This window comes from Heptranchias perlo, chromosome 1, assembly GCF_035084215.1.
Source record: "Heptranchias perlo isolate sHepPer1 chromosome 1, sHepPer1.hap1, whole genome shotgun sequence".
Lineage (NCBI taxonomy): Eukaryota > Metazoa > Chordata > Chondrichthyes > Hexanchiformes > Hexanchidae > Heptranchias > Heptranchias perlo.
The window spans coordinates 197,706,978-197,733,400 of record NC_090325.1 but is presented as its reverse complement, the minus strand read 5'-3'; the positions used below and the strand labels follow the sequence as shown (position 1 = coordinate 197,733,400).

Here is a 26,423-nt window from a genome sequence, read left to right as displayed (position 1 = left end):
TAATGTCAGGAAAACCCATTCTTTGAGGCCAAAACCACTTTTATTTTCTCTGTCTGTTTGGATCAACTATTTGATCCTGCACCTTATTAGAGCAGTGACGGGCTTCAGGAACGTGAGCAAACTCACAGAACTTCAGCTTCAGCTTGTTTTTAAACTCAGGCTACATTATTATCTAAAAAGTGTGACAAAGAAATGTCTTTCTCCCTCACAGGTTCATGCCGACTGCTACAGCAGCCTCACGCCAGAATGTAATTTTGGAAGATTGCAGAACATGATACTCCCTCCAAATTGTGTGCGTGTGTGTGCGCGCAATTTCAGCAAGTTCCAGTGTTTCCGTATATCAGAAAGTGCACAAATAGAACAAGGTAAGTAGGAGAAACAATCGAATTTCTGGTTATTTCTGTATTAAAACCATTACAATAAACAGTGGTAATATAATACTGGATGCTAATGCCTCATTGGCCATTTCTGGACATGACAAAATTATTCTTTAAACATTTCAGAGTTTGATTTTGAGAAAAATTGAATAACAAGTTTAAAACATGAGGAAACTTAGTAAAGGTTCTGAAGTGTTACTTCAGCGAAAGCTAAATAGATCAGAAAAGCTGAATTGCTCATTATTGGTGATAAGTCATCATTTTTCAAATTTAGATTTACTTCACAAGTCAGTTTTGTGTCGTGGCTGTTATTTCCCAGGTGTGTGCTTGTGTGTGAGCAGCTTTTTTTAAGATATGATTCTGTTTCATGTCCAATTTTTTTGTTCAATTTTTAAAAAACATTTCTGATTTTATTTAAAAAGCACGTGTAATGGCAAAAAAAATCTATAAGATTTGTTTTTTTTAACTAATCCAAGCTGTTGATTAAAGTGACAGAGGTCTCCTTCCTATATGTTACAAAGTAAATGGGGCCCTGCAGCCTGTTGCTCATCCTGATGGTTGGATCCCTGCTCATGTTGAAGAACTGAAGACCAGTAGGTTTGCCAGACATTGTCCAAGTTCTAGCATGTGCCTTTGGGCATGTGAAATGCAGTCTGCCGAAAGTAATCTCGCTGTGAAAGCCTGTGGCTGATGTGACTTTCTTTCCATAGTTGATTATGATGGTGATGATGATGATGTTGATACTGGATCATATAAAGATACACAGTCCCCTTCCACAACTGATTCAGGTAAATGACTACAGACACTATAATCCGATCTGATTGCTTTTGTTGAGATATACGTTTGAATCTCTTATATAAGATTAATAAGCCCTGACCAGACACAGCTAATTCCTTGATTTAAGAATAGTTAATGAATCATTCCCTGGGATCACACGATTCAACTCACAATAATGGCGTATCACAAATTCTGAAATGAAACCTATTTACCTGTTGTCAAATTGGTCCGTAGATGTGTACATGTGAAATCAATTTAGTGCTTCAGGTGGAATTTCATAGTAACAACATGATAAAATGATGCTCACTCATTATGCTTCACAAACCTGTCCCTTTAAGAGAATCCCTTTAACCGTTTTTTTGTTCTGATTATATATCCCTACGTAGGCATCATCTTTAGATGTTTTGCTCTCCCTGTTGGCATCAGTCAATCTCTGTGCTGATCTTTTGCTGACCACGGCTCCCCGCAGCAGCGACCGGCAGATTTGAACCTGTGCAGTGTCACATGGTCAATATCTCAGTGTTGGAAAGTTTTCCAACTGATTGTTCCAGCTTTGGCTTTCCCACAACTGACAGTAACACTATGGGCACTGCAGGCCTCTGACTGGCCACGGTCTTATGGTTGCAAATTTTGCCAGAACAAATATTCAGAATTATATTTTTCCAAGTTTTCTGCTCTTTTCTTTGCTCCTTTTGAAGACCCTAACTCATGCTAATGTGAAGCATTGGATAGGGTAGTGCCTTTGAAAAGGTGCTTGATTATAGAAATATTCTCCTTCTTTGACAACATGAGATGTTGAGGTAGGCCTGGATCTTGGAACTGATCTGACTCCTTCCTGCTACGTTTGGTATGTGTGTAGATGAGTTGTTTGTGGGAAAGTGAATTATTTCTTGATCTTCTCTGCCATGCATTTCCAGGATTCAGAGACCATATTGGCTATTTTGGATTTAACTAAGGCAGTTACTATGGTGCCTCAGGTACTGGCCCATTCTGATCAGAGAGCATTAAGTACAGGTCAAATGACTGCAGCTAGAAAATGCATATGTGTGGATTTATGTTAGAGTTAGGATCAGGCTTAACTGTCACACTTCCCAGGATTGGGCAGCTGCCAACACCCTCTGTATGGGCTCACGTGAAGACTAGCCCCTTGGGCAGGGTATCAGAGAGCTGCCAACACCATGGACCAGGTCGAGAGCCAGAGCTCAGATTAGGAGTAGAGGAAATTGGGAGGAAGTGAACGATAAGATGTGTTAGAAGCTGATTCATTGATATCTTCCACTCTTCATTAGTTTACAAATGATGTATTTATAGTTTTATGAAAATTGATGTACAGCAGGAAATATTGGGGTTCATGTTTTACTGCTTTAGAACTAACCCCTTAACAAGTTTTTCCCAAATTTTCTATTTAAATATAAGGGTAAACCAACCCCACCTCTGTTTTTCAATCTGGCTACACAACATCTATGATCTAAGGACAGTGGCAGGTGACTGTTCCCTAATCATTTCTGTGTGTTGTTTTGAGTTCTAGTAACTGATTTTACATAGGGTGGCACAACTCACACTTACTGACTGATCGGGGCTCCCCTTAATGCTCTGATTTCAGTAAGTTAACTGAGGTGATGCATGAAAGTGCTGTCAGACCTTATTAATGTCGAATTTTATTAATAGTGAAACTGCTTTTAGTGAATTTTCATTTATCAGAGCAAGTGCAAATCCTAGATGTGAGATCTTGGTTCCTTGGTCTAAGTCCAGAGTCAGTTCCCCACCCCCCTCCCCGTCCCCCCACCCCCTCCCTCGCCTTCCCTCCTCACCACTCAACCTTTCTCGCTCACCTCCTCTCCCCAATCCCTCTTCCCCTCCTTCTCCCTCTTCCCCATCCTTCTCCCTCTTCCCCATCCTTCTCCCTCTTCCCCATCCTTCTCCCTCTTCCCCCTCCTTCTCCCTCTTCCCCCTCCTTCTCCCTCCTTCCCCCTCCTTCCCCCTCCTTCCCCCTCCTTCCCCCTCCTTCCCCCTCCTTCCCCCTCTTTCTCCCTCCTTCTCCCTCCTTCTCCCTCTTTCTCCCTCCTTCTCCCTTTCTCCCTCCTTCTCCCTCTGCCCCCTCCTTCTCCCTCTGCCCCCTCCTTCTCCCTCTGCCCCCTCCTTCTCCCTCTGCCCCCTCCTTCTCCCTCTGCCCCCTCCTTCTCCCTCTGCCCCCTCCTTCTCCCTCTGCCCCCTCCTTCTCCCTCTGCCCCCTCCTTCTCCCTCTTCCCCATCCTTCTCCCTCTTCCCCCTCCTTCCCCTTCCCCATCCTTCTCCCTCTTCCCCCTCCTTCCCCTTCCCCCTCCTTCCCCCTCCTTCCCCCTCCTTCCCCCTCCTTCCCCCTCCTTCCCCCTCCTTCCCCCTCTTTCTCCCTCCTTCTCCCTCTGCCCCCTCCTTCCCCCTCCTTCCCCCTCCTTCTCCCTCTTTCTCCCTCCTTCTCCCTCCTTCTCCCTCTGCCCCCTCCTTCTCCCTCTGCCCCCTCCTTCTCCCTCTGCCCCCTCCTTCTCCCTCCTTCTCCCTCTTTCTCCCTCCTTCTCCCTCTTTCTCCCTCCTTCTCCCTCCTTCTCCCTCTGCCCCCTCCTTCTCCCTCTGCCCCCTCCTTCTCCCTCTGCCCCCTCCTTCTCCCTCTGCCCCCTCCTTCTCCCTCTGCCCCCTCCTTCTCCCTCTTCCCCCTCCTTCTCCCTCTTCCCCCTCCTTCTCCCTCTTCCCCCTCCTTCTCCCTCTTCCCCCTCCTTCTCCCTCCTTCTCCCCCTGCCCCCTCCTTCTCCCCCTGCCCCCTCCTTCTCCCCCTGCCCCCTCCTTCCCCACCCCCCCCCCCCCCAGTTATTTCCACTTCCTCGAACTACCCTGAGGTATAGTTTATTGATCCTGGAGATTTATTGGTTTCCAATCCCTTGAGCCTGTTCACTGCTTCGGTTTAGCTAATGTTAAACCCCGGAAGTTAACATGATGTGTGTTTGGTGAATGGTTTAATGCTCATGTCCTACCTGGTTCTAAAAAACTTCAAGAAGTAGTTGCTTGACAGGGAGATGACTATCACTGTATCATCAGCCAATGACTGCTTCCTTTTAGGAAATAACTTGTCTAATTCAGCAGTTGACTACACTTGGCAGGGCAGCTTGTCGATGAGTCTGTGAACTGGATCTTACTGAATACTTGTGAATTTTTAAGCAAAATATGTGGGATGATACTGTGACTTTACACCACAAATAGCCCCAGTTAGGGACCTTCACTCTGCCACTGATCTTTGCAATTTTAATACCTCCTCTAAAACAACAATTCCTACCGTGATGGTGAAAGAGAACATTTGGTGTTGGTGAATCTGAAATAGTTGGCTGACAGAATCATGCAGACCCAGTAGATGTGTATGTGGAAAATGGAGAACTGTTGGGTAAATGTTCCAGCTGTGCTGCTGTTGTGGAGCCTCTCCAGCGGGTGCATCTACCAGGAGAATCATGAGTTGCAGCCCAGGGCTTTCCATCCATTACCTTTGTATTTAATGAAAATAGGTCTGCCAGATATTTCTTTTATTTGGGGAGGGAGCTGAGATCCATAGACTTTTATTTGATTTCTCAATGATTGGAGTGTGATTTTATAGATAATTTTCAATACAGCATATTAGACAACTAGATGTTTTTTGTGTTTAACAAGACTTTTGATGGTTTTTATGTTGCTGTTTCATATCCTTTATGTTATGTTAATTCTTCTCAGGTAAACAGACCTTAAAGATATTTGATGGGAACGACACCGTGAAACGGAATCAATTTCGACTTATTACCGTTCCACGAATTTCAAAAATAGAAGAAGCAGTGGTGAGTGGATTCTTTTCAAAATCCCAAACTAGGAACAAAACCTCAAACTAAAGTTGAAATTCTGATTAAAACTTGGATTTTTTTGATCACATAACCTATGTAATAGATCATGTGACTTCCACATTGTGTCACCTGCAATGTTCATAATGGACTTCCCAAAAGCACGGCTGCGACTCGTCTCTTAGTGACTATCACTCACCAACTCGTTATTTCTGATCGTAGCCCTAGTCCTAACAGAGCTTTTGTGTAGCACCGATGGAATGTTCCATCAGCCATGTTCCTGAATTCTAGCAGTACCAGTCATACTGGCCAGTGGACTTCATGAGGGTAACCTATTGTGTACAACAACTACAATTTGCATTTATATAGCCTCTTCAACATAGAAAAATGACCCAGGTGCTTCACAGAGGCATAAGGAAAATGAACACTGAGCCAAAGAAGGAGGCTAGGAGTGATGACCAAGAGCTTAGTCAAAGAGGTAGTTTTAAGGAGGGTCTTAAAGGAGACGAGAAAGGATTAAAGAGGGAATTACGAACAGTTGGACTTGGGTGGCTAAAGGCACAGCCGTCAATGGTGGAGCAAAGAAGGGCAAGTTGAACAAGAAGTCAGAGTCAGTGGAACAGAGAGTATGGGGAGTTTTTAGGACAGGTGTAGGTTACAGAGATAGAGAGGCGAGGCCCTGGAGGGATTTAAACACAAGGATGAGGATTTTAAGTTTGAGGCATTGAAGGGCTGGGAGCCAGTATAAGTCTTAGGATGGGTATAATGTTGCAGCATAGAGGGGTGGAGGATGGGCGGCCGGTCAGGAGATCACTGGACTATCAAGCTTGGAGGTGACAAAGCCATGAATGAAAGTTTCAGTGGCAGGTGGGCTAATGTAGGGACAGAGGTAGGCAATGTTGCAGAGGTGGAAGTAGACATTCTTTGTCGTGGTCAAGATATGGGATTGGAAACGCAGCTTAGATTGGAACAGTGGCCGGGGAAGGAGAGGGAATTGGTAGCAAAGGTAGAGTTTGTGGCAGGGGCCGAAGATAATGGCTTCACTGTTCAGTTACGGCTCATCGAGGATTAGATGTTGGATGAGCAATCGGGCAGTATAGAGGCAGTGGAAAGGCGGAATGGGTGTCGCCAGCATTCATGTGGAAGTTGACCTCATGCCAAGGGTCATTGTGTAGATTAGGAAAAAGAGGGGGCCAGCCAAGGATGGAGCCTTTTGGGACACCCGAGGTTATGGTGCGTAGTGAGAAGAGAAGCCATTGGTAGAAAGGCCCTGGCTATGATTGGATAGATAGGAGTGGAACCAAGTGAGGGTAGTTCCACAGACCTGGATAGAGGTGGAGAGGCGTTAGAGGAATATAGTGTGATCCACTGTCTCAAGGTTGTAGATAGTCCACAAAAGATGAGGAAGGATAATGTACCACCGTCACAAAGAATGTCATTCGTGACTTTAGTTAGGGCCATTTTGGTGCAGTGGGAGGGGCGAAAACCTGAGTGGAGGGATTCAAACGTGGGCTGATAATTAACAGGTAACATTCACATTAAACAAGTGCCCAGCCACCTCCCCATGATCTTCAGTGGCACCATTGCTAAGTTTGCCACCATCAACATCCTGGGGGTCACCATTGACCAGAAGCTGAACAGGACCAGCTAAATCAACACCATGCCTACAAGCCCAGGGCAGAGCATGGGTACCCTGTGATAAGTAGCTCACCTCCTGATCCCTCAAAGCCTCTCCACCATCTACAAGGCCTAGGTCAGGCGTGTGATGGAATATTCACCACTTGCCTGGATGGTGCAGCTACAACACTCAAGAAGTTCAACACCAGCCTGGACAGAGCAGTGGCCCCTGCCATCAGACTCAGTATCCACCCCCTCCATCACCAGCACGCTGTGACTGCAGTGTGTATGATCTACAGGATAAACTGCAGCAACTCACCAAGGTTCCTACGACAGCACCTCCCTCCTCTGCCACCTCACAACCCAACTGAAATCTCCATGATATTCAGCAGTCCTCGAACCACTGCTCTCGCCGCTTCCCGAGATCCACGCTCAAGGCCATGCGCTGCCACATGCCTGCTCTGAACCTCTCTAGCAGCACCAACTCATTCTACTTCAGAGTTGTCCTGTTCCACGGTTCCATTTCATCCTTAGCCTCATCCGGCAATTTAACAAAAAACTTTTCTTTTTCCTTTCAGGTGTCAGGGACCACAAGCTTCAACAACTCTTAGATACCAACACTCTCCTGATCCTTCTTCCCCTTCACTTTCCTCTGACCACATCCCTCCCTCCAGTCTCACCCTTTGTCGTGTTTTTACCATTCCCTCTGACCTTCCCCTCTCTGATCCCGAATGATCAGTCCTCAGCAAAGGCCTTCGCTTCATCCCCTCACACCCCACCTCAATGGATTTCGAGCTCGACACGATGCTGAGCTCTTCTTCTGTTGCCTTCGCCTCCGCGCCCACATCTTTGCCAGGAGTCTTCCTCCCGCACAGTGGACCCTTTCTCCCATCTTCAGAATTCTCGTTCCCTGACTCCCTCCCTCTGGCCTGTTACCCTCACTTGATCTTTTCGTTACGAACTGCCGGCGTGACATTGGCCATCTCAATTTCTCTGCTCCCCCCACTCACTCTAACCTCCCTCCCTCTGAACTTGCAGCACTCCGTTCTCTCCGGTCCAACCCTGACATTGTTATTAAACCTGTGACAAGGGCGGAGTCTGTTGTGTGGCGAACGGACCTCTACCTTGAGGAGGCTGAACGCCAACTCTCTGACACCTCCTCCCACCTCCCCCTGGATCATGACCTCACTGCCGAATATCAAGCCATAGTTTCCCAGACTGTCACTGACCTCATCTCCTCACGGCCTCCTCCCCACGGCCTCCAACCTCATAATCCCCCAACACGCAAAGCCCACTTCTACCTCCTTTCCAAGATCCACAAACAGGACTGCCCCAGGAGACCCATCGTTTCAGCCTGTTCTTGCCCCACGGAACTTATTTCTTCCCATCTTGATTCTTTTTTTCTCCCTTTGTCCAGTCTCTTCCGACCTACATCCACGATTCTTCCGACGCCCTCCGCCACTTTAACAGTTTCCAGTTCCCGGCCCTAACCGTCTCCTTTTCACCATGGTCGTCCAGTCGCTCGACACCTCCATCCCCCACCAGGACAGCCTGCGGGCCCTTTGCTTCTTCCTTGAATGGAGGCCCAACCAATCCCCATCCACCACCACCCTCCTCCTCCAGGCTGAACTTGTTCTAATGTTGAACAACTTCTCCTTTGACTCCACTCACTTCCTCCAAATAAAAGGTGTTGCTATGGGAACCTGTATGGGTCCCAGCTATGCCTGCCTTTTTGTGGGATACATGGAACATTCCTTGTTCCAGTCCAACTCAGGTCCCCTCCCTCACCTCTTTTTCTGGTACATTGATGATTGTATCGTTGCTGCTTCCTACTCTCTGGAGATAGGCTGTCAACCAATATCTACTTACAGCTACCTTGATTACACTTCCTCCCAACCCGCTTCCAGTAAGGACTCTATTCCCTTCTCCCAGTTTTTCTGTCTCCGTCGCATCTGTTCTGACGATGCCACCTTCCACACCAGTGCTTCCGATATGTCTTCCTTTTTCCTCAACTGAGGATTCCCCTCCACTGTAGTTGACAGGGCCCTCGACCGTGTCCATCTCATTTCTCGCACTTCTGACCTCACCCCTTCCTCTCCCTCCCAGAACCATAATAGGGTCCCCCTTGTCCTCACCTTCCACCCCACCAGCCTCCACATTCAGTGGATCATAGAATCATAGAAAATTTACTGCATATGAGGAGGCCATTCAGCCCATCGTGTTCGTGCCGGCTGAAAATGAGCCCCCCAGCCTAATCCCACTTTCCAGCACTTGGTCCGTAGCCTTGTGGGTTACAGCACTTCAAGTGCATATCCAAGTACTTTTTAAATGAGTTGAGGGTTTCTGCCTCTCCCACCCTTTCAGGCAGTGAGTTCCAGACCCCCACCACCCTCTGGGTGAAAAAAAAATTCCTCAGCTCCCCTCTAATCCTTCTACCAATTACTTTAAATCTATGCCCCCTGGCTATGGACCTCTCTGCTATGGGAAATAGGTCCTTCCTATCCAGTCTATCCAGGCCCTTCATAATTTTGTACACCTCAATTAAATCTCCCCTCAGCCTCCTCTTCCAAAGAAAACAACCCCAGCCTATCCAATCTTTCCTCATAGTTAAAATTCTCCAGTCCTGGCAACATCCTCGTAAATCTCCTCTGTACATCCTCCGCCATTTCCGCCACCTCCAGCGCGATCCCACCACCAAACACATCTTCCCCTCCCCTTTCAGCATTCCGAAGGGACTGCTCCCTCCGCGACGCCCTGGTCCACTCTTCCATCACCCGCACTCCTCCCCACGTCACCTTCCCGTGTGAGGGCAGGAGATGCAACACCTGCCCTTTCACCTCCTCCCTTCCCACCGTCCAGGGCCCCAAACACTCCTTCCAGGTGAAACAGCGGTTTACTTGTACTTCTTTCAATTTACTATACTGTATTCGCCGCACACAATGCGGTCTCCTCTACATTGGGGAGACCAAACGCAGACTGGGTGATCGCTTTGCTGAACACCTCCGCTTTGTCCACAAGCATGACCCGACCCTGACCTGCCGGTCGCTTGCCATTTTAATTCCCTGTCCCACTCCTGGTCTGACCTCTCTGATCTCGGCCTCTTACGCCGTTCCAATGAAGCTCAACGGAAGCTCGAGGAACAGCACCTCATCTTTCGTTTAGGCACTTTACAACCTTCTGGACTCAACATTGATTTCAATAACTTCAGATCAGAACCACTGCTCCCATTTTTTCAGACAGCAGGTGCTGGTAATGGTTCTGCTGTTGCCATTTACAGCTACTCTTGACTCATTTTTTGTTTCTTAACCTGTCCCGTTACCACCTTCCTTGCCTTGCACCATCATCCCTTTTGTCATTTAATCACTCGTGCCCTCTACCCTATCATAAACCTTCCCTTTTGTTCTTTCCACCCCTCCCCTCCCCCCTTTCCCTGGCTCTGCACTTGCTTAAAAACTTTAACTCTTAACATGTTCCAGTTCTGACGAAAGGTCTTCGACCTGAAACATTAACTCTGTTTCTTTCTCCACAGACGCTGCCTCACTTGCTGAGTGTTTCCAGCATTTTCTCCTTTTATTTCAGATTTGCAGCATCTGCAGTATTTTGCTTTTGAGAAACCCACCAGCACCGCCCTGAGTCTGGAAGCCCATCACTCAGGCTATCTTTGCAATTCTGTTTCTCAGATGGCAACAAATTGCGATCGCTTAAAAAGCATTAGTCGGAAGGACCCCCCGGTCTTAATCTGATTGTCTACCTTCAAGTATGTAGCCCCCAACAAAATCCCGTGTTACTCTGACCATCCGTTCACTAAGTCACACAGATGTGCAACTCATAGACCACTAAAAATAACATTTGCAATATCTGTAACTTGTTCATTTTCCATTTTAAAAAGTCACGGTGAAATTAAACAAAACACTTTTTATGAAGAAAAGTGATGACTAGTGTACCAATATGTGAAAAAATCTTAGAATTTTACAGCACAGAAGGAGGCCATTTGGCCCATCGTGCCTGTGCTGGCGCTCTGTCAGATCTATCCCCTAGCCCCATTCCCCTGTCCTTTCCCCATGCTATTTAAAACATATATTTTTCAAATAGTTATCCAATTTCTTTTTAAAAGCTAGGTGTGAAGGCTTAAACTTCACCATGTTACGTTTAGGTAAAATGGATTGACTATAGCCCGCGAACTTAGAGTTAAACCATTTTTAGTTAGGATTTTACTTTGAAGTTTTCTAGTTTGATCAGTGTTTTGTGGCAATGATGAGGAAGTGATGTGGGTGGATTATAAGTCTGTGGTTCAATGATATATGTTTATGTGGATTTAACTGCAATCCCATTTTAATAGGAGGCTGCTCTGAGAATATACTATGTCCCAGATGATCCTCAGGATTATGAACTCCAAACATTTACCCAGGAAGTTCTGTACAGTGACGATATTATCAACCGAAATGGAGGCACCATGGAAAGCAAGAACCTTTCCGTGTTCCGGGACAGTATACCGGAGGCTTGGGTATTAAGAGCAAAGCCAAAAGATTGTGAAATAGTCAAAATTTATCCTGGATGGTTGAAGTGAGTTGCTTCTTACAGAGAAATGAAAGTATGAAATAATGTAGAAGGTGTTTGGTGATATTACTATACACAGTCAAATGGATAGGGTAATAGGTGGTGCACAGGATTAAGCAGTAATCTTTCACCTCTAGGACCTGGATTAAATCTAGCCCAGACTGGGCTTTACATGAAAGCTCAAGCAAATTCCTGATGGGCAGGTGCTCATAAAACAAAGTTGCCCCTAATTTTACACTGGTGGTAATCTCACTCAGAGAGGCTGATTGGTGAGTGAATTGGAAAATGTCTAACTGGTGCAGTGGGGAGAACTTTCTGAGGCTGGGACTGAGACACATTGTTGGGTTAGAGTAGAAGGAGATATAATTGGATCTAATGGTACTATACCTTGTCACTGACACTGGGTACCTGATAAGGGGAGATTTCCAGCACTAACATAAAGTAAAATTCAAAAATAATGTGAAGATTTCTTAGAATGATCATGTCTGACTAATTTGATTGAATTTTTTGAGGGGGTGACTAGGCGTGTGGATGAGGGTAACGCAGTGGATGTGGTATACATGGATTTCAGTAAGGCCTTCGATAAAGTCCCCCACAGGAGACTGGTCAAGAAGGTACGAGCCCATGGAATCCAGGGTGCCTTGGCACTTTGGATACAAAACTGGCTTAGTGGCAGAAGGCAGAGGGTGATGGTCGAAGGTTGTTTTTGTGACTGGAAGCCTGTGGCCAGTGGGGTACCACAGGGATCGGTGCTGGGTCCCTTGCTGTTTGTGGTCTACATTAATGACTTGGATATGAATGTAAAAGGTATGATCAGTAAGTTCGCTGAAGATACAAAGATTGGTAGGGTGGTAAATAGCGAGGAGGATAGCCTCAGTCTGCAGGACGATATAGATGGGTTGGTCAGATGGGCGGAACAGTGGCAAATGGAATTTAACCCGGAAAAGTGCGAGGTGATGCACTTTGGAGGGACTAACAAGGCAAGGGAATACACAATGAATGGGAGGACCCTAGGCAAGACAGAGGGTCAGAGGGACCTTGGTGTGCAAGTTCACAGATCCCTGAAGGCGGCGGAACAGGTAGATAAGGTGGTAAAGAAGGCATATGGGATACTTGCCTTTATTAGCCGAGGCATAGAATATAAGAGCAAGGAGGTTATGATGGAGCTGTATAAAACACTGGTTAGGCCACAGCTGGAGTACTGTGTGCAGTTCTGGTCGCCACACTACAGGAAGGATGTGATCGCTTTGGAGAGGGTGCAGAGGAGATTCACCAGGATGTTACCAGGGCTGGAGCGCTTCAGCTATGAAGAGAGACTGGGAAGATTGGGTTTGTTTTCCTTGGAGCAGAGGAGGCTGAGGGGGGACATGATTGAGGTGTACAAAATTATGAGGGGCACAGATAGGATGGATACTAAGGAGCTTTTTCCCTTCGTTGAGGGTTCTATAACAAGGGGACATAGATTCAAGGTAAAAGGCGGGAGGTTTAGAGGGGATTTGAGAAAGAACTTTTTCACCCAGAGGGTGGTTGGAGTCTGGAACTCACTGTCTGAAAGGGTTGTGGAGGCAGGAACCCTCACAACATTCAAGAAGCATTTGGATGAGCACTTGAAATGCCATAGCATACAAGGCTACGGACCAAATGCTGGAATATGGGATTAGAGTAGACAGGGCTGATGGCCGGCGCGGACACGATGGGCCGAAGGGCCTCTATCCGTGCTGTATAACTCTATGACTCTATGACTCTAAAAATACAGGTGTTTGGTGGCTCGGAATAGAGCGGGGAACTACTGTGAACTGGGCCCTGAGTCAAATTAATTCCAAATGGGAAACTTTAACTGGTTCTTGTGGTGCTTGGAGGAGAGGGAGAGGTTTGTGGTAGTGCAACATTTCATTTTCTTCTGTCAGGGTGACAGAAGTCAGGGCGAAGCTGTCACTGAAAGTACAGATCTTGTTAATGCAGAGCAGCACTGCCGGGGCCAGTGAGCAGCAGGTTCACCCAAACCTCGCAAATGGAAAGCAGGGAGTGGGTGGAGGTGGCATAACATTATTGTTACAAAGATAAAACCCCATCCTTACTAGCATGTACGTTATTACAAATGGACTGCAGTATTTTAAAGTTAAAGACTGTATTTTTGAATGTAAGGGATTCTTGAGTGTTCTGCTACATTGATATCATTTAGATTACAATGTAGAGATGACTTTGTTTCATATTTTAAAAGATTTGATTTTAAAAGCATCTCAAATTTGAAAAAGCCAAGAGCTGGTTTAGATTTTATTTTATACATTTAAACTTAAATTCCACTGTTATCACTTTTTGTTTAAAAAAAGAAATAGACTGCATATACATTAAGTTTTCCAAGAAATTCTGTGATTTCAAAGAGACAGCTAATATTTCTTTTTTTCGTATGTTGATCTACATGCGTTTCCATGTTTCAGGTTTGGAGTGGCCTATATCTCCCTTCCGATAAATATTGAGACTACAGTCAAAGCAGTTGTCCAGGAAGTTCTTCTACAACTGGGGCGTCAGGTCAGTTCCAATTACAAATGCTTCGATATTGACTTTGCTTAATGTCATTGATGAACAATGTACAGTAACTGTGATCAGGATAATCTAATGTGCTTTGTTTCTTTGCTGTAAGTACAGTGGTATATTGGTACCACTGAATCTCTCAGTCCATAAACTACAGGGATCCTTGTTATGTATTAGAGAGAACCAAAGGATATTCTTGTAACCTAATTTTGGCGTTATAGCAAAGCTGTACCATTATGAACTACATAATGTATAATAATAAATGTGTAGTTTTGACTCCCTGATTTGGAAAGGATATTAAATTTTGGGGACATGCAGAGAGAGCTACTAGTTTAAATCCATAGGGGACAGAGATAGGAGGAGAGGTAAACCCCCTGGGTGTCCTCTTTCTTAAAAAATAGAAGTCTGAAGACTAATTTAATAGAAGTTTTCAGATTCTGAAGGGTTTTGGTATGGATTCAGAAACGGTTTTCTGGTAATGAAAATGGTAAATTCAGGCCATTTTTCAGAAAAAGGCTAATAAACATGTGGAACAGATGTCCAGCTAGTGTGGTGGAATAAACTACTAGTAAGGGTAGTGAAATAGATTACCAGGGAATAGACTCCCAATAAGGATGGTAGAATGGACAACTAGCAGGGATAGTGCATTGGTCTGCTGGCTCCTAACCTTTGGATGGGTCCAAATTGTGGCTCTGTGTTTACAGCTTTTAACCAATTTTTACTGAAAATTACTGTTTTTCCCCTGACCCATTTTTTTAATAAAAATTTTTCATCTGATTATTCATGTTTTTAGGACATTACTGGGCTCTCAGTAAGCCCACCAGACACACGTTAAGGCCAAGCAGTACCTGTGCCTTCAGAAAGCAGGGCCGCAAGTGAGTCCCATCACAAAGAAAGGGAAGGGCAGTCCATCCCAAGTGTATCGATTGGTGTTTGATTTGGGGACCTGTCAGTGTTGGAGCAGCTCCTTAGATTATTGCAGCCAGAAATCTTCGGCCCAACCTCACTCTCCTCCCTTCAAACAGCAGAGTTCTGTTCTGAGATTTACGTTGCTCCATGGGGTTGGTGCCCTGTTGAGTCCCTATTTGCACAGGTGCCTGCACCTGTTATGGTAACGATCCTGACCTGCCATTTGTGATGGGGCTACGTGTCATTGAAAATTCTATCCTTAAATGTCCAAAGCTAACTTCACTTACCTGTGTTGGCATTAGTTTTATTTTAGAAGCAAATTAGAGGACAGCTTAACATTTTGTGCTTGAACGTGACATTTAAACTGTTTGCTTTTGCAGGATGAAAAAATTGAAGATTTTGAATTAGTTGAAGTGCTTATGGGTTGTAAACAGGGTAAGATTTTAACAAAATTGAATTTTTGCAACACTGCACAAGGTGGAGAAGGTGGTTCCTTGACCTCACTGGCCTCCCTCTATATGTGTATATCTGCCTTTCTGTTCAATGCCTGCATGTGAAAGTTCCTTCTGTACTTTTGGCATTGTCAGCAATAATATATTGTCCCTGCTAGATGGGAATTGTTTGTGTGACACCAGATTGTGGACAGGTTAACTTCAGACTCCACACCAATGACCACTTTGGAAAGCAAAATTAAACTTTAAAACAGTGAATGAGTCACTGTGTATCCCACAATTTACTTTCCTTCTGTCTGGTAGATTGATAAAGAGAAAAGATAAGGAAGTAGTACAGGAAAGTGATGGGGGTAATGATAAACAGAGTGTGTCAGGAAGGGACAGAGCGCACAAGCAAAGGGGGCCGGGGTAGGAAAGAATGGTAAAAAGACAAAATTAAAGGTTCTTTATCTGAATGCGCGCAGCATTCGTAATAAGATAGATGAATTGACGGTACAAATAGAAACAAATGGGTATGATCTCGTGGCCATTACAGAGACGTGGTTGCAAGGTGACCAAGCGTAGGAGCTAAATATTCAGGGTTATTTAACATTTCGGAAGGATAAGAAAAAAGGTAAAGGTGGTGGGGTAGCTCTGTTAATAAAGGATGAAATTGGTATAATAGTGAGAAATGATCTTGGCTCAGAAGATCAAGATGTTGAATCAATTTGGGTGGAGGTAAGAAATAGCAAGGGAAAGAAATCACTGGTGGGAGTAGTATATAGGTCCCCTAACAGTAGCTACACTGTAGGGCAAAATATAAATCAGGAAATAAGGGGGGCTTGTAAAAAAAAGTAATGCAATAATCATGGGCGATTTTAATTTTCACATAGATTGGACAAATCAAATTGGCAAAAATAGCCCTGAGCAGGAGTTCATAGAGTCTATTAGGGACTGTTTCTTAGACCAATACGTCGGGGAACCAACCAGGGAACAGGCCATTTTGGATCTGATAATGGGTAACGAAACAGGATTAATTAATGATCTCAAAGTAAGGGATCCCTTGGGAAGCAGTGATCATAACATGATAGAATTTCACATCCAGTTTGAGAGCGAGGATCTTGGGTCTGAAACTACTGTATTAAACTTAAATAAGGGCAATTAAAAGAATGAGGGTGGAATTGGCTAAAGTGGACTGGGTAAACAGATTAGATGGTATGATGGTGGATAAACAGTGGCAAACATTTAAAAAGATATTTTATGACTCGCAACAAAAATATATCCCTGTGAGGAGGAAAGACTCCACAAAAAGGGTGAACCAACCATGGCTAACTAAGGAAGTCAAGGATGGTATCAGGTTAAAAGAAAAAACATACAACATGGCAAAGATTACTGGTAAGCCTGAAGATTGGGAAAACTTTAAAAACCAGCAAAGGATGACTAAAAGAATAATAAAGAGGGAGAAAATAAATGATGAGGGTAAACTAGCAAGAAATATAAAAACTGACAGTAAAAGCTTCTACAAGTATATAAAAAGGAAGAGGGTAGCTAAAGTAAACATTGGTCCCTTAGAGGATGAGACTGGGGAAATAATAATGGAAAACAAGGAAATGGCAGAGGAATTGAACAGATATTTTGTATCTGTCTTCACAGTGGAAGACACTAATAATATACCAATAATATTAGAAAATCAAGGGGCAACGGGGAGGGAGGAACTAAAAACAATCACTATCACTAGAGAAAAAGTACTAGGTAAACTAATGGGTCTAGAGGCTGACAAGCCCCCTGGACCTGATGGCTTGCATCCGAGGGTCTTAAAGGAAGTGGCTACAAAGATAGTGGGTGCATTGTTTGTAATTTTCCAGAATTCACTAGATTCTGGAAAGGTCCCAGTGGATTGGAAAACCGCAAACTTAACACCCCTATTCAAGAAGGGAGTGAGACAGAATGCAGGTAACTATAGACCAGTTAGCCTAACATCTGTCATTGGGAAAATGCAAGAATCCATTATTAAGGAAGTAGTAGCAGGACATTTGGAGACTCATAATACAATCAAGGAGAGTCAACATGGTTTTATGAAGGGGAAATCGGATCTGACAAATTTATTAGAGTTCTTTGAGGAAGTAACGGGCAGGGTGGATAAAGGGGAACCAATGGATGCAGTATATTTGGATTTCCAAAAGGCTTTTGATAAGGTGCCACATAAAAGATTACTGCACAAGATAAGAGCTCATGGTGTTGAGGGTAATATACTGGCATGGATAGAGGATTGGCTAACTAACAGAAAACAAAGAGTTGGGATAAAAGGGTCATTTTCAAAATGGCAATCTGTAACTAGTGGGGTGCCTCAGGGATCAGTGCTGGGGCCTCAACTATTTACAATATATATCAATGACTTGGATGAAGGAACAGAGTGTCTTGTGGCCAAATTTGCTGATGATACAAAGATAGGTGGAAAAGCAAGTTGCGATGAGGACACAAAGTGTCTGCAAAGGGATATTGACAGGTTAAGTGAATGGGCAAAAATTTGGCAGATGGAATATAATGTGGGAAAATGTGAAGTCATCCACTTTGGGAGGAAAAATAAAAAAGCAAAATATTATTTGAATGGAGAAATTCTACAAAATGCTGCGGTACAGAGGGATCTGGGTGTCCTCGTACATGAAACACAAAAAATCAACATACAGGTGCAGCAGGTAATCCAGCAGGCAAACAGAATATTGGCCTTTATTTCTAGGGGGATGGAGTATGAAAGCAGGGAAGTCATGCTACAACTGTACAGGGTGCTGGTGAGACCACACCTGGAGTACCACGTACAGTTCTGGTGCCCTTATTTAAGGAAGGACATACTTGCATTGGAGGCAGTTCAGAGAAGGTTCACTAGGTTGATTCAGGGTATGGAAGGGTTGTCTTATGAGGAAAGATTGAACAGGTTGGGTCTATACTCATTGGAGTTTAGATGAATGAGAGGAGATCTTATTGAAACATACATGATTCTGAGTGGACTCGATAGGGTAGATGCTGAGAGGATGTTACTCCTCACGGGGGAATCTAAAACTAGGGGGCATAGTCTCAGAATAAGGGGTCGCCCGTTTAAGACAGAAATTAGAAGGAATTTCTTCTCCCAGAGGGTCGTGATTCTTTGGAATTCTTTACCCCAAAAAGCTGTGGAGGCTGAGTCATTGAATACATTCAAGGCTGAGTTAGACAAATTTTTGATCAGCAAGGGAGTCAAAGGATATGGGGAAAGGGCGGGAAAGTGGAGTTGAGGTAAAAATCAGATCAGCCATGATCTCATTAAATGGCGGAGCAGGCTCGATGTGCCTTCTCTATTGTAATCTCGACAACTTTGAATTTTTATTCATGATTCCGGTGATTTTTAAAAAAAATCTCATTTTAATAGTGTGGCGTGGCACTAGAGGAGTTAATGATGAATGCTGTAACAACAGATTCGAAGTTTCGCGCACTGGCGGTTCAGAACAAACTACAAGTTATGCATTCAGAACAAACTACAATTTGCATAAGCAGACATTCATCGTACTGAAGTGTTTGAATTAGTTTCACTCATACACCTCTCGTGTGTGGCTGTCTGTGCCATCCATTTAGTTCATTAAACTGAAAAGCCAGACTCACTGAGCTGATGCCATCCAATGACATCCACTTGGAGTCATGATGTGGAGATGCCGGTGATGGACTGGGGTGTACAAATGTAAGGAATCTTGCAACACCAGGTTATAGTCCAACAGTTTTATTTGAAAATCACAAGCTTTCGGAGGCTTTCTCCTGCCTCACCTGACGAAGGAGAAAGCCTCCGAAAGCTTGTGATTTTCAAATAAAACTGTTGGGCTATAACCTGGTGTTGTAAGATTCCTTACATCCACTTGGAGTATGCTTGCTCCACGTAAGAACATAAGAAACAGAAGCAGGAGTAGGCCATACTGTCCCTCGAGCCTGCTCCGCCATTCAATCAGGTTATGGTTAATCTTTGACCTCAACTCCACTTTCCCACCCGATCCCCATAATTCTTGATTCCCCGAGAGTCCAAAAATCTATTGATCTCAGCCTTGAATGTATTCATCGACTCAGCATCCACAGCCCTTTGGGATGGAGCGTTCCAAAGATTCACAACCCTCTGATTGAAGAAATTCCTCCTCATCTCAGTCTTGAATAGGAACATAGGAACAGGAGTAGGCCATTCAGCCCCTCGTGCCTGCTCCGCCATTTGATAAGATCATGGCTGATCTGTGATCTAACTCCATATACCTGCCTTTGGCCCATATCCCTTAATACCTTTGGTTGCCAAAAAGCTATCTATCTCAGATTTAAATTTAGCAATTGAGCTAGTATCAATTGCCGTTTGCGGAAGAGAGTTCCAAACTTCTACAACCCTTTGTGTGTAGAAATGTTTTCTAATCTCGCTCCTGAAAGGTCTGGCTCTAATTTTTAGACTGTGCCCCTTCTAGAATTCCCAACCAGCGGAAATAGTTTCTCTCTATCCACCCTATCCGTTCCCCTTAAATTCTTATAAACTTCGATCAGATCACCCCTTAACCTTCGAAACTCCAGAGAATACAACCCCAATTTGTGTAATATCTCCTCATAACTTAACCCTTGAAGTCCGGGTATCATTCTAGTAAACCTACGCTGCACACCCTCCAAGGCCAATATGTCCTTCCGAAGGTGCGGTGCCCAGAACTGCTCACAGTACTCCAGGTGCGGTCTAACCAGGGTTTTGTATAGCTGCAGCATAATTTCTGCCCCCTTGTACTCCAGTCCTCTAGATATAAACGCCAGCATTCCATTAGCCTTATTGATTATTTTCTGCACCTGTTCATGACACTTCAATGATCTATGTACCTGAACCCCGCATTCCCTTTGGACATCCACTGTTTTTAACTTTTTACCATTTAGAAAGTACCCTGTTCTATCCTTTTTTGATCCAAAGTGGATGACCTCACATTTGTCTACATTGAATTCCATTTGCCACAGTTTTGCCCATTCACCTAATCTATCAATATCGCTTTGTAATTTTATGTTCTCATCTCCACTGCTTACAATGCCACCAATCTTTGTGTCATCGGCAAACTTAGATATGAGACTTTCTATGCCTTCATCTAAGTCGTTAATAAATATTGTGAATAATTGAGGCCCCAAGACAGATCCCTGCGGGACTCCACTAGTCACATCCTGCCAATGTGAGTACCTACCCATTATCCCTACTCTCTGTTGCCTTTCGCTCAGCCAACTTCCTTGAATGGCCAACCCCGTATCCTGCGATTATTTTTTTTATTCGTTCATGGGATGTGGGCGTCGCTGGCGAGGCCGGCATTTATTGCCCATCCCTAATTGCCCTTGAGAAGGTGGTGGTGAGCCGCCTTCTTGAACCGCTGCAGTCCGTGTGGTGAAGGTTCTCCCACAGTGCTGTTAGGGAGGGAGTTTCAGGATTTTGACCCAGTGACAATGAATGAACGGCGATATATTTCCAAGTCGGGATGGTGTGTGACTTGGAGGGGAACGTGCAGGTGGTGTTGTTCCCATGTGCCAGCTGCCCTTGTCCTTCTAGGTGGTAGAGGTCGCGGGTTTGGGAGGTGCTGTTTAAGAAGCCTTGGCGAGTTGCTGCAGTGCATCCTGTGGATGGTACACACTGCAGCCACGATGCGCCAGTGGTCAAGGGAGTGAATGTTTAGGGTGGTGGATGGGGTGCCAATCAAGTGGGCTGCTTTGTCCTGGATGGTGTCGAGCTTCTTGAGTGTTGTTGGAGTTGCACTCATCCAGGCAAGTGGAGAGTATTCCATCACACTCCTGACTTGTGCCTTGTAGATGGCGGAAGGGGTTTGGGGAGTCAGGAGGTGAGTCCCTCACTGCATAATACCCAGTCTCTGACCTGCTCTTGTAGCCACAGTATTTATATGGCTGGTCCAGTTAAGTTTCTGGTCAATGGTGACCCCCAGGATGTTGATGGTGGGGGATTTGGCGATGGTAATGCCATTGAATGTCAAGGGGAGGTGGTTAGACTCTCTTATTGGAAATGGTCATTGCCTGGCACTTATCTGGCGCGAATGTTACTTGCCACTTATGAGCCCAAGCCTGGATGTTGTCCAGGTCTTGCTGCATGCGGGCACGGACTGCTTCATTATCTGAGGGGTTGCGAATGGAACTGAACACTTTGCAATCATCAGCGAACATCCCCATTTCTGACCTTATGATGGAGGGAAGGTCATTGATGAAGCAGCTGAAGATGGTTAAGTGAGTTGCCCATTCACCTTAACCTGTCTGCATCCCTTTGCAGACTCTTTGTGTCCTCCTCACAGCTTACTTTCCCACCTAGCTTTGTATCGTTAGCAAATTTGGATACATTACACTTGGTTCCTTCATCGAAGTCATTAATAAAGATTGTAAATGGGTGAGGCCCAAGCACTGATCCCTGCGGCACCCAACTCGTTACAGCCTGCCAACCTGAGAATGACCCGTTTATTCCTACTCTCTGTTTTCTGTCCTTTAACCAATCCTCTATTCGTTCTAATATATTACCCCCAACCCCATGAGCCCTTACCTTGTGTAACAACCTTTTATGTGGCACCTTATAGAATGCCTTTTGAAAATCTAAATACATCCACTGGTTCTCCTTTATGTACCCTGCTAGTTACATCCTCAAAAAACTCTAATAAATTTGTCAAACACGATTTCCCTTTTATAAAACCATGTTGACTCTGCCTAATCATATTATGATTTTCTAAGTGCCCTGTTACACTTCCTTAACAACAGAGTAAGTGCATTAGTCTCTCTGGATAGTGTGCTTGTGTATGTATATACGTACGTACATGATTGTGTGTACGTACGTATGTACGTGCGTGTGTGTGTCTAGTATGCATAGAAGAGAGGAGCTTGTGTACTTCTCTGCAAGATTTTAAATGTCCCGACACCTATCTGATACCAGAAAGAAACAAGTGCATCTTCAGCATGTAACTTGTAAAAGTAAATTTTGCTTCACGCTTCCTGACATCACCTCTGAACGGCCTAGCTCTAATTTTAAGGTTATATCCCCTTGTTCTGGAGTCCCGCACCAGGGGAAATAGTTTCTCTCTATCTACCCTATCAAATCCTTTAATCATCTTAAACACCTCAATTAGATCATTCCTTAATCTTCTATACTCAAGGGAATACAAGCCTAGCCTGTGCAACCTGTCCTCATAATTTAACCCTTTTAGCCCCGGTATCATTCTGGTGAATCTGCCCTGCACCCCCTCCAATGCCAATGTATCCTTCCTGAGGTGTGGTGTCCAGAACAGAACACATTACTCCAGGTAGGCAGGTAGTGCAGGAGTCCCCTGAGGGCATCTCACTCTCCAACCAGTATTCAGTTCTGAATACTGGTGAGGGAGAGGGTTCCTCTGGGGAGTGCAGCCAGAGCCAAGTCCACAGCACCATGGGTGGCTCAGCTGTACAGGGGTGGGGTGGGGGGGGGCTGGTGTGGAGGAGAAAGGTCAGGAGAGCGATAGCGATAGGGGATTCTATAGTTAGGGGAGCAGACAGGCGTTTCTGCTGCTGCAGGCGTGATTCCAGGATGGTATGTTGCCTCCCTGGTGCCAGGATCATGAACGTCACTGAGCGGCTGCAGAACATTCTGTGTGGGGGGAGGGTGAACAGCCAGAGGTCGTGGTCCATATCGGTACCAACGACATAGGTAGAAAGAGGGTTGAGGTCCTGCAGGCAGAGTTTAAGGAGTTAGGAAAGAGATTATCAAGCAGGACCTCAAGGGTAGTAATCTCCGGATTACTCCCAGTGCCAGGCGCTAGTGAGTATAGAAATAGGAAAATAGAGCAGATGAATGCATGGCTGGAGAGATGGTGCAGGAGGGAGGGCTTTAGATTCCTGGGGCATTGGAACCAGTCCTGGTGGAGGTGGGACCTGTACAAGCCGGACGGGTTGCACCTCAACAGGGCCGGGACCAATATCCTTGCGGGGAGGTTTGCTAGTGCTGTTGGGGATGGTTTAAATTAACTTGGCAGGGGGATGGGAACCTGAGAGGAGATACAGAAGGGAGAGTAACAAAGCTGGAAGTGGAAGGCAGAAAAGTAGTAAGTGAAATTGGAAGGCAGCGGAAACAAAGGCCAGCAGCAAATAAGGTCAAAATAGGAAAAAATGTTAAAAAGGCAAAATTAAAGGTACTTTACCTGAATGCACGCAGCATTCGCAACAAGGTAGATGAATTGACAGCACAAATAGAAGTAAATGGGTATGATCTGATTGCCAGAACCGAGACGTGGCTGCAGAGTGACCAAGGCTGGGAACTGAATATTCAAGGATATTCGACATTTGGGAAGGAGAGGCTAAAAGGAAAAGGAGGTGGGGCAGCGCTGTTAATAAAGGATGAGATCAGTACAATCGTGAGAAAGAATCTTGGCTCAGAAGATCAAGATGTAGAATCAGTTTGGGTGGAGCTAAGGAACAGTAATGGGCAGAAAAATATTGGTGGGAGTTGTTTATAGGCCACCAATCAGTAGTGGTAATGTAGGGCACGGTATAAAGCAGGAAATTAGAAGTGCATGTAACAAGGGTGATACAGTAATCATGGGGGGCTTTAATCTACATATAGATTGGGCAAACCAAATTAGCACTAATACTGAGGAGGACGAATTCCTGGAATGTAAACAAGATGGTTTTCTAGATCAGTATGTTGAGGAAACAACCAGGGAACAGGCTACTTTAGATCTCGTATTGTGCAATGAGACATGGTTAATTAATAATCTTGTTGTAAAGGAGCTCTTAGGGAAGAGTGACCATAATATGATAGAATTCTTCATTAAGTTTGAAAGTGATGTAGTTCAATCCGAAACTAGGGTCTTAAATCTAAACAAAGGAAACTACGAAGGTATGAGGCGCAAGTGGGCTGTGATTGATTGGGGAACGACATTAAAAGGTATGATGGTAGACAGGCAATCGCTAGCATTTAAAGAATTAATACATAATTTGCAACAAATTTATATTCCTTTAAGGCACAAAAACCTAACAGGAAAAGTGGTCCAACCGTGGCTAACAAGAGAAATTAAAGATAGTATTAAATCAAAGGAAGAGGCAGATAAAGTTGCCAGAAAAAGCAGTAAACCTGAGGATTGGGAGCATTTTAGAATTCAGCAAAGGAGGACCAAGAAATTGATAAAGAGGGAAAATAGAATGAGAGTAAACTAGCGAGAAACATAAAAACAGACTGTAAAAGCTTCTATAGGTATGTAAAAAGGAAAAGACTGGTGAAGGCAAATGTCAGTCCCTTACAGACAGAGACGGGAGAATTTATAATGGGGAATAAGGAAATGACAGAGAAATTAAACAAATACTTTGTGTCTGTCTTCACGGAAGAAGACACTAAAAACCTCCCAGAAATACTAGAGAACCAAGGGTCTGGCAAGAATGAGGAACTGAAAGAAATTAGTATTATTAAAAAAAAGAGAAATTAATGGGACGGAAAGTTGATAAATCCCAAGGACCTGATGATCTACATCCCAGGGTTTTGAAAGAGGTGGCTATAGAGATAGTGGATGCATTGGTTGTCATCTTCCAGAATCTGCAGAATTTTGGAACGATTCCTACAGATTGGAGGGTGGCAAGTGTAACCCCACTATTTAAGAAAGGAGGGAGAGAGAAAACAGGGAACTTACAGACCTATTAGCCTGACATCAGTAGTAGGGAAAATGCTTGAATCTATTATAAAGGAGGTGATAACAGGACACTTAGAAAATAATAATAGGATTTGGCAGAGTCAACATGGATTTATGAAAGGGAAATCATGTTTGACAAACCTATTGGAGTTCTTTGAGGATGCATAATAGGGGATAGATAAGAGAGAACCAGTGGATGTGGTGTATTTGGATTTTCAGAAGGCTTTCGATAAGGTCGCACACAGGAGGTTGGTGAACAAAGTTAGAGCACATGGAATTGAGGGTAATATACTGGTATGGATTGAGAATTGGTTAACAGACAGAAAACAGAGAGTAGGAATAAACGGGTCTTTTTCAGGTTGGCAGACTGTGATTAGTGGGGTGCCGCAGGGATCAGTGCTTGGGCCCCAGCTATACACAATCTATATCAATGATTTGGATGAGGGGACCAAATGTAATATTTCCAAGTTTGCTGATGACACAAAACTAGGTGGGAAAGTGAATTGTGAGGAGGATGCAAAGAGACTTCAAGGGGATACAGACAGGCTAAGTGAGTGGGTAAGAACATGGCAGATGGAATATAATGTGGAAAAATGTGAAGTTATCCACTTTGGGAGGTAAAACAGAAATGCAGAGTATTTTTTTAAATGGTGAGAGATTGGGAAATGTTGATGTTCAAAGGGACCTGGATGTCCTTGTACACGAGTCGCTGAAAGCTAACATGCAGGTGCAGCAAGCAATTAGGAAGGCAAATAGTATGTTGACCATTATTTTAAGAGGATTTGAGTACAGGAGTAAAGATGTCTTACTGCAATTATATAGGGCCTTGGTGAGACCGCACCTGGAGTATTGTGTACAATTTTGATCTAACCTAAGAAAAGATATACTTGCCATGGAGGGAGTGCAACAAAGGTTCACCAGACTGATTCCTGGGATGGCGAGATTGAGTAGACTAGGCCTGTATTCTCTAGAGTTTAGAAGAATGAGAGGTGATCTCATTGAAACTTACAAAATTCTTACAGGGCTCGACAGGGTAGATGCAGGGAGGATATTTCCCCTGGCTGGTGAGTCTAGAACCAGGGGTCACAGTCTCAGAATAAGGGGTGGGCCATTTAGGACTGAGGAGAAATTTCTTCACTCAGAGGGTGGTGAATCTTTGGAATTCTCTATCCCAGAGGGCTGTGGAGGCTCAGTCATTGAGTACATTCAAAACAGAGATCGATAGATTTCTAGATATTAAAGGTATCAAGGGATATGGGGATAGTGCAGGAAAATGGCGTTGAGGTAGAAGATCAGCCATGATCTTATTGAATGGCGGAGCAGGCTCGAGGGGCCGAATGGCCTACTCCTGCTCCTATCTCTTACGCGGTCTAACCAGAGCTCTGTACAGCTTTAACATAACTTTAGCATAACTCTAGAAAAGAGAAGGCTGAGGGATGACCTAATAGAGGTCTTTAAAATTATGAAAGGGTTTGATGGAGTAGATGTAGAGAAGATGTTTTGTCTCATGGGGGAGACCAAAACTAGGGGCCATAAATATAAAATAGTCACTAATAAATCCAATAAGGAATTCAGGAGAAACTTCTTTACTCAGAGAGTAGTGAGAATGTGGAACTTGCTATCACATGGAGTTGTTGAGGTGCATAGCATTGATGGATAGATAAATACAGAGGGAGAAAGGAACAGACGGATATGCTGATAGGGTTAAATGAAGAGGGGAGGGAGGAGGCTTGTGTG

General features: G+C 44.4%; 1 protein-coding gene across 1 annotated transcript in view; it reads left to right on the top strand.

Moving 5' to 3' along the window:
* LOC137331248 (diacylglycerol kinase theta) overlaps positions 1–26,423 on the top strand; it is a 168,239-nt gene that overhangs the window by 58,647 nt on the left and 83,169 nt on the right. The window contains exons 6-11 of the mRNA XM_067994908.1: positions 212–365; positions 1,088–1,165; positions 4,884–4,984; positions 10,941–11,164; positions 13,597–13,687; positions 14,980–15,034. Of these exons, the coding sequence (XP_067851009.1) occupies positions 212–365; positions 1,088–1,165; positions 4,884–4,984; positions 10,941–11,164; positions 13,597–13,687; positions 14,980–15,034 (703 nt within the window). The remainder of the gene's footprint in view (positions 1–211; positions 366–1,087; positions 1,166–4,883; positions 4,985–10,940; positions 11,165–13,596; positions 13,688–14,979; positions 15,035–26,423) is intronic.